At 41.8% G+C, this 11,435-nt stretch overlaps 1 protein-coding gene across 3 annotated transcripts in view; it reads right to left on the bottom strand.

Moving 5' to 3' along the window:
• Positions 1 to 1,352: 1,352 nt before the first annotated feature.
• The window catches only part of Tmtc4 (transmembrane O-mannosyltransferase targeting cadherins 4), a 55,551-nt gene continuing 45,468 nt past the window's right edge, over positions 1,353 to 11,435 (bottom strand). For all 3 annotated transcript variants that reach the window (XM_048800661.1, XM_015484115.2, XM_048800662.1), the window contains 4 exons: positions 9,471 to 9,585; positions 8,185 to 8,297; positions 3,745 to 3,814; positions 1,353 to 2,578 (listed from right to left, as the gene is read on the bottom strand). In XM_048800661.1, coding sequence (XP_048656618.1) covers positions 2,430 to 2,578; positions 3,745 to 3,814; positions 8,185 to 8,297; positions 9,471 to 9,585 — 447 coding nt within the window. In that variant the 3' untranslated portion in view covers positions 1,353 to 2,429. The remainder of the gene's footprint in view (positions 2,579 to 3,744; positions 3,815 to 8,184; positions 8,298 to 9,470; positions 9,586 to 11,435) is intronic.

The raw sequence follows: 11,435 nt of genomic DNA, 5'->3' as shown, positions 1-11,435 counted from the left end.
TGCGACTTCCATTGCTCTGAGGTGGGGCCTGTTCTGTGTATTTTAAGTCAGTAATTTGAAATAAAATACAAAGAACATGCTCATGAAATGTCACAGACTCAGAACCCCTGTCAAGGCATGGTCGGCTCTTTGTAACAGGATGAATCTGAAAGAATTTAAGCTTCCGTATGCACCAAAACAAATTTGAACGAGTGAAGACCCAAACTACCTTCCAGACTGGGTGATACCTGCTACTAAGGAGGGGAAGGGTGACAACTAATTTCCCCATATTTGGTTTGATGCTGTCACTCCCTCCCCCCATTGTCATAAGAAATCAGAAGAGCACTGGAGCCAGGTGCAGTGGTGTATGCCTGAAATCCCAGCGGCTCGGGAGGCTGAGGCAGGAGGACTGTGAGTTCAAAGCCAGCCTCAGCAAAAGCAAGGCACTAAGCAACTCAGTGAGACCCTGTCTCTAAATAAAATAGAAAAACAGGGCTGGGGATGTGGCTCAGTGGTTGAGTGCCCCTGAATTCAATCCCCAGAACCACCCCCCCCCAAAAAAAAAAAAAAAAAAAAAAAAAAAACAAAGAGGAGAACTGGGAGGTAGCCTTCCACTTCAGTCTTGCTAGGAAGGAAACCCAAGATCCAAAGGCAGTGGCTGCTTAAGATGGGAAGAGAAGGAAAGAGAGCCTTCATGGTTCACTTCCAAACTCTGCAGATAAAAGACTTCCTGGAATGTCAATCAAACAAATGACTGTTTTCTCTGGATAGAAAATGGCTGCAGTGGGAACCGGAGAGACCAAGCGGGGAGAGCTCAGGGTTCATCTGGTAGGCAGGGTCCAGGTTTGCACGTCTCAATTTGACACTAGTTTTAGTGTCAGGGGAAAAAAGGTGCTGCAGGGGTTTTTATAAGAAATACTTTTTCTTTATTCTTGAAGGATAAGTACCCCACCCCAAAAGGGGAGAAATTTGCTTTAAAAAACCCCCACAGTATATACCAGATCTATCCTCTGCCAAGCTAAGCACTATAGGAACATAAATAATGAGGCAGCCCCTGCTCCTAGGAGATCTGTGAATTGTTGTTGTTTGGGGTCCATTTAAGAAATGTCAAAATAGCACTTTTCTGATGTATCTCGACAACCATAAGTTATAATTACACAGATCTGTCCTCAAAAAAAGTGAGTGCAGAAAATCAAATTCACCTCATTGTGGTTCTATGCCACCCATTCTCTGAACCTGAATAACTTTATAATGCAATTGTATAAAATGGGCCCTAAAATCAAATAGAAGACACGTTATAAAAGATAAATTGGTCACTTTGATTCCATTGTAAGGGAAAGGAGGACACAAAATCCACAAACGTGAAAACCATCTATCAAGAAGGCAATATGACATTTTAATGCCAGTGTGTGTAATAGTTTTACTGCATAAGAAATAACAGAGACTGAATGAACCATTAGATTGACAGCAAACAAACAACTGAACATGATTATTCTGATCAAATAAAAATTGGAAAAAATCCCCCCAAATCTTAAAGTCCCCAAATATGACTCCTTTTGCTTTTTCTGGATAGAATAAGGATTGCAGTTCTATTACACAAAATGGATAACTGCTTTACGCTGAAACACATAAAACCCTATGTATACACACGGGTAGTCCTGTCAACACTGGAATTAACAGGAACAGGATGGTAGGCTGCCTGCTCTTATCTATAGCATGGCTGGAATTGCCTATCAATAGTGACAGTTCATGGAGACTATTACATGATCTCTTAGGTACTGAAATTGCACATACTGGAGAATACAAAATATATTGCAGGAGTCCATTTCTGTCTATGGAGGAAAAAGTATATAAATATACTAGGTGTCAAAATTTTTCATTCTTCTTTCAATTATTTGCCCTGTCTAACACATAAAAATACAAATAAATATTTCCTTACAAAGAAAGTTCATGATACATTGTTATAAAATAAGAGGTAAAAGACAAAAAACAAATCCCAAACTCTTTAATATACGGCCATTAAATAAAAATGCTAATATACAGACACATTTGATGTTCATATAAACTGTAGGAGTCCATCATTTCTTGGTTACAACTGAGGTTTCATAGTGCTAGTCCATACACAAGGCTCACAGCTCAAATGCAGACTTAATATTGGGAAAAGTTACTTGAGATAATTTTTTCTGTTTTTTGTTTACTTAGAAAAGATTTCATTTTGGGGAGTCTAGAATTCCATTGGAGTTGCCTGAAAAAATACAATTTTGATGCAAAAACCCTATCAAGCATTCAAGAGTATATTGCTGGTGCTGTAATCTTTTTGCATGTCTTTGTTTTAATAGAAAAAAATAACAGTAAAATAAACAACGTGTCCAAGAATTTCAAATGGTTAAACAAGCATATTATGTTAATGATATGCCTCGTGCACACACACACAAGACGAATGCAAGAGGTCAGACATCCTTTCTCTGCATTTGTTCCAACTTTCTTCTCAAAAGGCCATAATTCTCCTTGGTGCCTGCTGCTGCGGGGTCAAGCTGCAAGGAGATTTCATAGTGTTTCTTGGCCAAGTTGAGATGTCCCCAACGATGATAAAGCACAGCTGAAATAGCAGGAGATGAATTTCATTGGAAATGCTTCTGAATAACTTGCATGATTCCCAACCACTTGTGCAAAGAACTATTCCAGGGCATTTGCAAACAGTTTTTGAAAATCATTGCTTAAAAAAAAATATTGTTTGTACTGAACATTCTATTGTAATCATACTCCCTGGGGATGGTCCACTTAACCTCTGCCAGTTTTCTGTAGGGCTTTTCCTATCATTATATGGGATACATCTGCCTACAGCAACATCATTACATAAAGACATAAAAAGAAAAGTGCATTAAGTGTCTTAAAGCTGCCATAAAATTTCCAGGACCCAGGCCAGATAGAGTGGGGCTCTCAGCACTATTTAGAATTCTGGCCACACAGAAGTCCAGCCTTTTATTTTATTTATAAAGAAAGAGAAGTCAACTGTTTATTTAAAGTAATGATTTTTCCCACATCTTTTGGTAGTAAAAGATTGTGTGTCCTAGCTGGAAGTAAGGGTTCTAATAGCAAGATTTGACCATATAATGATTGTCACAATAAACCTAATTTTTAGGATAAACCTGATTGTTACAATTATGTAAATAAACTAAACTTGCAATGTGGGAAGAAAAACTAAGATGCTTCATGACGTTTATGATAAGTAGCTTCAGAAAAACACCTTTGCATGACTGAGCTTTCTGAGCTGTATGGTAGGCTCTGAAAACTCCAACTTTGGAGATGTCAGAATGGAAGAAAGGAATTCTGGGGAATAAATAACTACCAGTACATTTTTGGCCACAGCATAAGGGAACACAAGCAGAGGAAACAGGGCTGGAAGGGGGAAGATCCACTCTGGAAGAAGGGAACAGGAGGTGTGTTCCCTAAGAAGCTTCTGAAGTACCTCTCGGGTTAACATTGTAGGTTCCTTTAAACAGAAGGAAGATCCGAGTTCTCGTAAGAAGGCAATAAACTTGGTGGGCAATTTTGGGGGTTGTCTTGGTTATGCAATTACAATTTGCAAATAAGGCTGTCTTTGAAATGTCATAATAAAACCAAATTTTAAAACCAGATTATGAAGGACAATACAGACTAGCTTTGGAAAAAACCATTCTCCTAACAATGACTTTATAGAAATATGCCCATTTCATTTTAATTATATAGCATTTCAATACAATCCAATTTGAAAAGTTTCCTTACCCAAATTACCATGGTAACTTGCAACATTCGGATTTGCTTTAATTGCCTTGAGGAATAAAGCTTCAGATTCCTAAAAAAAAAAAAAAAAAAAAAGAAAAGAAACACACACAAAAGAGGGTATTGTAACATGAAGCAAAAGTGATTCTGTTTTTACTGCCTGTGGTTTTCAAACTGTTACCCTTCCTTTGTATCACTGTGTCCTTCCAGAAACACGCTCTGTGAGAAGAGGCTCTGAAGACCTCGCAAGGAAGCCAAGGCGCCAAGGGCAGCACTGAGAGGGCATGAATGTGCCCATGAGCTCCGCAACCTGCCTCCCAGAAGTGCTGGAATTCTGCAACTGGAAGCGAGCTGCTTGGATCAGGGTGCCGTAGATGAGAAGGCCGAGTGAAGCCAAGCAGTGGCTGCAGCACCCATGACAGCCACTTTTAGCCTGCACCAAGGAACTCCCTGCCAGGACCCTCACCATGAGTCGGCACCTGTCTCACTTCCTGAAGAACCTACAACACCCGTGGCAACCCAGAAGCAGCTCATTCAGCTGGAAAGAATGAGCAGAGAGAATGAGAAAGAAGCAGCCCTCTGTCATTGAAGCTGTCACAGTACCGTGTATGACCGTGACCGAATGCCCTGATGTGCATGAATCGGTTCTTGCATAGTCTTGCATTTCCTCCAAATCATCCTCACATCCAATGTGGTCACTGTAAAGCAGGCAAAGTATTTTCCTACCTGATCATGCTGAACACTGCAGACTGGACTGCAGCTTTCTACCATCAAGTGCAGAGATAAAGATGCCCTATCTATTCTCCCTGGCACACGTCGGGGACCACCATTCACTCCCACTTCATTCCTCTTCTAAGAGGGCCAAGCATGCTGCAAATGGCTCTAAACACTCAACTTCAACAATCAAAGCTTCTGGTGTGGGGATGATTATTTTTGTTTCTTGTATCCTAGGTGAATTTTTCTAGGTGGGCTCTCCTTATTCAGATTCTGCATTTTCTAACCTGCAAGAGCAGCAGCTCCTTTGCCTTGTGACAGCCCATGGTTGTCCTAAGAAACACACTGGTTATGTAGGCAGACATCTCTGAAATCAGTGCTTTTTAGACAGAGCGAGTGGAGAAAACTTTGCATTTTATAAATATCATTCAGAAGTGGCTGAATGAAGACATCAGGCTAAAATACAGGAGGTCAACTCTACTTCAGTGTCTATAATCCAAGTTTCAGTAGCTGAAATGCCTTCGAAGAGGTTCTTGAGCCGGGAATGGTGGTGCATACCTGTAATTCCAGCAACTTGGGAAGCTGAGGTAGGAGGATCGCAAGTTCAGGGCCAGCCTCAGCAACTTAGCAAGACCCTTTCTATAAATAAATAAATAGGGGTGGGGATGTAGCTCAGTGGTAGAATACCCCTGGGTTCAATTTCCACTACTTAAAAAAAAAAAAAAGCCTACAATTTTCCTGCTATATCAAGTAAGCTGCAAAAAGCACACCAAAAACAAGACCTCATTGCACCAATCAAATGGATTGTGGAGTTAGTAGTGGTTTCTACATAACTATGCTGTCTCTGATTTTGAAATATTTCCATTTGAAGTCTAAAACTTTAGAAAATAAGGCCAGGCAACTGAAATCTATTTAGTTATGCTCCCCTGCCTGCAAATAAAGCAGGATTCACTGGAGAGAACGGTTTTAAGGATAAAATGCAGTTTAGGAGTTTTCTAGGGGGTCCTAGATTTATTTCTTCATTCATTTATGGAACTGCTCAAATGCCTAAAGGGATGACAGTCACTTAGGGTGGGACTGGAGGACAGCAGTGCTGGTGGTGGGGAGGGGCTTGCGGCCTACCCCTCCTTAGGCTCTGCTATTCCTGGCAAGGCAGGATCTGAACTCTGCAGAGGGAGCAGGAAACTGGAAGGAAAGAATGGGTCTGAGGAAGAACCGACAGAAAGCACTGGATCAGGTCTCGACAGGGGAGGAAATGTGAGTCCACGTTTCCTGAGCCTGGAGATGGGAACACCATGGCACATGGGCAAAAGGGGCATCTGAGGAAGGTGGGTCTAGGGAAGGGGAGTGTGGGCCAGACACTCCCTCTCAGGACAAGGTGGGGCTCCAGAGCACCCTTCAGCAGCTCTCCATCTGCTGAATGGAGAAGGGGGAGGTGAGGGGCCTCTCATGAACACAGATTCTGCAGGTATTCAAAGCCCCAGAAATGCTATGAAATTTTCTGAAGAGCATTGGATACACTGAGAAAGGCCTTGGAAATTGCATCTTGCGGTGGAACAAGGGTGGGCTTTCACTGGGCAGCTCCTTCAGCCCCCACGGCTGGTGGGGAAGAAGAAGCATCACTGTCTCAGAGACCTCAGCCTTCTCTGTGCCCTTGGAAGGTGTGGCTCTAGGCCACTGTGATCCACTTGAATGAGGGAAGGCAGATGGTCAATGGGAGCTGAGACCATCAACCACACAGCAACATTCCCTGTTCAGTTCTCCTTCCTTCCTGTGGATCCACTTGGGGCTGCACACGGTAGAGGCTTGCGGGTCACCCTCTAGCAACTGCCAGTCTCTCCCAAAGCTAAGACCAGGTGACCCTCAGGCTCAGAGCTATGGTCAGGCAAAGTATGTAGCTGGGACTGGGTAAAATTATGTTATTTTTCTTACCTTATACTTACAGTGTGATACACACACACACACACACACACACACACGCACACAGATACGTATTTTAAGAGCAGATTACATTTTGATAGAGCAATTTTGTTCTTGTACATTTTTCATATCCCCCCATCAGGAGGTTCTGCAGATCAGTATTTCCATTTTACACATGAATAAACTGAGGCCAGGGCAGTGCAGTGACTCCTAATAGATAAAAAGGGATGCTGGGAGAGGATCCCTAGACCACTCAGCGTGAGAATGCTTGCTCTGCATGTCAAAGCCCCAGAACAGGCTATGGAAGCCTGCACAAAGTTTCAGAGTCCAACAAGAGATGCATTAGGTCACTTCATGACTACGAACTGGGCTATTAAAATCACCCATCAGCACACAGATCAGCAAGAGACAGGAAATCAGGACTGGAGACTCAGCTCTGCACTCAGGTAGCCTCCCTAGAGATGGAGCTAGTAAGCAATGTGCTCAGGTGAAAAGCAGGCTGTGCAGAGAGAGACCCAGTCAGACTGTGCCCAAGCAGCCCATCACCACCACATCCTTCTCCACAGCATCCAGAGCAAGGAACACCCCCAGACAAGCAGCACCAGGCACACAGCAGACCAACAGGTATCATTTTTTTTGCATTACAAGAAAAAAAAATAAAAAGTTGTTTAAAATTCCAAATCCTAATATAAAACTATATTAAATGAGGCTCATGAAGCTACGAATTTCCCTGACTCTAAAAAATAAACGCATGAAGAATCTTAACTCTTATGGAGAATTATACCAGTAATGGCATTTAATGAACAGAAAGGGAGAAGTACATAACACTGATCAAATATTAATTAATCACTACCATTAGGCTTTAGGTTTTATCTGTAGCCTCAGAGTGATCAAAATAACATATAGGCCCTGATTCTGAAATATTTGTCCCTCAAAAGGACCATGTGTGTCAGGCTCTGAAGATGCATGTTGGAAACCCATTCCAGGCTGGGGGTGCAGCTCAGTGGTAAAGCGCTTGTCTAGCATGGGTGAGACCCTGAATTCCGTCCCCAGAAATGGAAAAAAAAAGACATTCCCTGACCTGACCCCAGACCCCATCCTCATGAGAAGGACTCTGTTTTAACGAGCTTCTTGAGTGATTCTGATATATAAAACTAGGGTTTGAGATCACTGGTATTAAGAATCTTAATATACGGGGAGCTAGGCTCAGCCTATTCCTCACACATCCTGGGACACAAGTGGAACAGATTTACCATCTTGTGGTTTCTGTTGGTGAGCAAAGTCTGGCCTTGCCGACAACCTGTAACTCAAAGGAGGGAAAACTGCAGACGCAGTCATGTTTCCTCATGGGCTGGTCATTCTTTTGTGGAGAAAACAGCTCCCAGAAATAAAACTCAGCTTTGGCTCCACTGCAAGGGACAGCGTCCAACCCTTTTGTGAGAGGGTGGGGGCTGGGACGTGTCCTGGAAGGAGCAGTCACTGTGCTGAATGGTGCTTACCCCAGCCGGGCAGTTCAAGGGACCAGCGTCAGCAACTCTTCCTGGTCACTGCCCCTGCCCTGGTCTCTCTTCTCTTCCCCTCCCCAGGTGTGAACAATGGCTGAGTTCTGATGAGAAAGGACACGGGGTCTGACCCTGCACATCCATCTTCTGGGCAACTTTTCCAGGAAACAAACTGACCAGTTCACCCTGGTGTACGGCTGCCATGGCTCTGGCCTGATTCCGAATTTAACTGGGCAGAAGTAACACTGATGGCTTCTGTCAGCTGCTGGCATTCATTACAAGAAATCACAGCCTGTGGTTTACACACCTTGTATTTCTGGGATTTCCCCAGCACGTTTGCCAAGGAGAACATAAGAGAATGATCATTAGGTATTAATTCCAGTGCCTCTCTTCCAACTGCTTCAGCCTGCGCTAAATTACCTGGGAGGAAAAAATGGAAAAGTAAAAAGCATGTTAATATTGTACTTGTGTTTTGTCTCTCTCTATAATTAACAGGGCTTACACACATCATACACAATTATGAATAAACTACTTGGGGAAATCTACGTAGCATGTGTAAAACACAGGCAGCCTCATGAATGGCAGAGCCTCTGCGACTCAGAGCAGAGTTCTGACACATCCTGCAAACGGCTTTTGATTAATTTCTGTAAACCATATAAAACCTAGTTTTAATCTTCCCCCAGACACCAGTTATACCCAAACCGGAGGAAACACATCTGCAAAATAAGCGTATCACAGTGACACCTTAATTGGGGAACACTTTGCAAGTGGAAGTGTGCGTGCTTGGCATTTTCCTTAGAAACCAGTCTCTTCCCTGCACCGTTTCGAGGGCCTGCCAGCTTTAAATCCTGCCAAGTAGCACCGTGGTTTCTTAAAGAATGGTTGGCTTTCTAAAGCAAGGGTAGCGAAGTAACTCCAAATTGGCTGAACCCAGACTGCTACGGGATAAAAAACAGATCAAGTCACGAACATATCTCAAATAAGATCCAAGATTTGGGGGCAGTGACACATGCCTGTAATTTCGGGAGGCTGAGGCAGGAGGATCAAAAGTTTGAGTCTGGCTTCAGCAACTCATCAAGATCGTGCCTCAAAATAAAAAGATCTGGGAATGTAGCTCAGTGCTAAAGCACCCCTGGGTTCAGTTCTCAGTACCATAAATAAATAAATAGATAGATAAATAATCCAAGGCTCTTGGTATAGACTGGAGGGTGTTTTCTGTATGCAGTCAGTGAACTAGTAAACATGGACCTGCCCTTCCATCTCAGGAGCCCAGAAGCCTCTTCTTGCTCATATCTGGGTGCCTCCAACACCTGGGTGCTGATGTAGCTGGATGACAGGCTTCAGAATAAATGAGATGGGATCACACACCTTCCACAATGACTCAACACCATTCCCCAACATTCGTATTTCCATATATCAAAGGAAGCTCCATTTTCTAGAAGAATAGACATTTTTGTAACGTAAAATATTCACATCCATATTATTTTTTAACTTGGGGTGGAGGAGGGCACACTAATCTCTGCTTCTCAATTATTCAGCAGTACTGTGGGATGGGACAATTGCCTCTGATCCATTGAATTCTCCCTTCTGCACCTGTATTGTCAAGGAGGATGATCATGTTGTTCCAAGCCAGGCTGTGTTCTGGCTTCAGCATGGTGGCATTTCTCCACGCGTTCAATGCGTCTACGTGGCGATTTAGATCTGCATACTGAAAACGATGCAAAGACAAAAAAAGAAAAAAAAATCATTATTCTAAAATTTCTGCCTTTTCTCTAAGATATCAATAACAAAATAAAACTTCATAAAAACTAACAAACAAACAAAAACCAAACCTAATCTTTATATATGGGACTTCTGACTTTTTCATATTAACCCATTTACTTTTCAATGAAATAGATATTATTAGCATCCCTATTTTGCAGATGAAGCAACTAAGGTATGAGAAATTAATAACCAAAGTCAGACATCTAGAAATGAAGATCTGGTCTAGGTCCAGAGCTTAGGCATCTTAACTACATAATCTAATATTTGTTATGTCAGGTATCAAATCATATTTCTGGCTACTGACATTTCAATACTGCTTATTATTCTTTATCTAGAAAGACCCCATACAGTCCATCTTTGATAAAGTTTTATTTAGAATCATAAACAAATATTTTATGTGATGAAAAGCTCTGTGTCCAAACTGCCTCATGAAGAATGGCCTTAGAGCTCCTTCTTATTCACACTTGAACCTAACATAAAAGGATGACTATGCCAGACACACTTTGTGAACTCCTACGGTCATGTAAAACCTTTTCCTTGGCAATTCAGAGCTTGTTTGCTTGGTTTAAGAAGGACAGAATTATCTGTTGCCTTCTCTTGAAAGGAAACTTTGTTCAACATTGGTAACAATAAAAATGGCTGGCTCTCAATTTGCATAGGTAATAGAAGCCACAGAGGGAGAAAGAGATGTATTCTTCAGCTGGTGACCCTCTGGCCCTCTTGAACTCAGTTCAGAGGCACATTTCATCTCAATGTGCTTGATCCTTTTAACTCTGCAAAAGGAACAAATGATAACAATTATCAAAGTTCAAGGCGATTTCCTTCCTTACTGTCAAGTGTATAATTTTTTTTTTTTTTTTTGGTACTGGGGACTGAACCCAGGGATGCTTAACCACTTTGCTACACCCCCAGCCCTTTTTATTTTTTACTTTGAGGGAGGGTTTCATTAAGTTGCATAGGCTGGCTTCAAATTTGCAATCTTTTGCCTTAGCTTCCCCAACCACTAGGATTACAGGTGTGCACCACCACACCTGGCTGAATGTATCTTTCCATTAGACAACAGAAATGTTTGATTAGACTTATGACCCACACAGCAAATAGATGGTATTTATACCAGAAAAAGATGGGTTTAATGAACTCTGGAAACACATATGAATATCCATTTACTAAAGATGTCACAATTAATTTCCCTTGAGACTCAGACAAGCAGGTTATAATATTTTACTCTTTAAAATGGATTATATAAAAAGTTAAAAAAATTAAACTAATTTGGCATACTTAATTATATTAACATTATATTCTCTGTCTTTATCGGCTATCCTAGTGATTTTAAGGCAATTCTATCCAGCATGTGATATGTATCTGATTCACTTGGACAAAACCCATGGCAACATTTTAACACATCTGAGACAACCAATATAACTTCCATTCAATGCACTTATATATTTTCTTTAGAGACAGGTTCTTGCTAAGTTGCTGAGGCTGGCTTTGTACTTGCAATACTCCTACCTCGGCCTCCCGAGCTGCTGGGATAATTAGCATGCACTACCATGTATGGCACCATACAACCCATTCTATGGCTACACATTTTAAATTCTTTTCTATTTACAATACTTTGCACACTGTTTTTTCTGAATGCATCCTGAGTGATACAATCGGCTTCTGCCTAGTGAACTGTCTCCAGTAATATCTCTGGCCACTAGATCCTAACTCTCTAGGACCAGCAGTATGTCCCAAATAACCCAGCTCTTCCTAATTTTCTATTCCACAAGAGAACTGCATTATATTCCCTTA

The sequence above is a fragment of the Marmota marmota genome, unplaced genomic scaffold (genome assembly GCF_001458135.2).
Source record: "Marmota marmota marmota unplaced genomic scaffold, marMar, whole genome shotgun sequence".
Classification (NCBI taxonomy): domain Eukaryota; kingdom Metazoa; phylum Chordata; class Mammalia; order Rodentia; family Sciuridae; genus Marmota; species Marmota marmota.
Note: the sequence above shows the minus strand (reverse complement) of the source record. Positions and strands in the feature narration are given on the sequence as shown.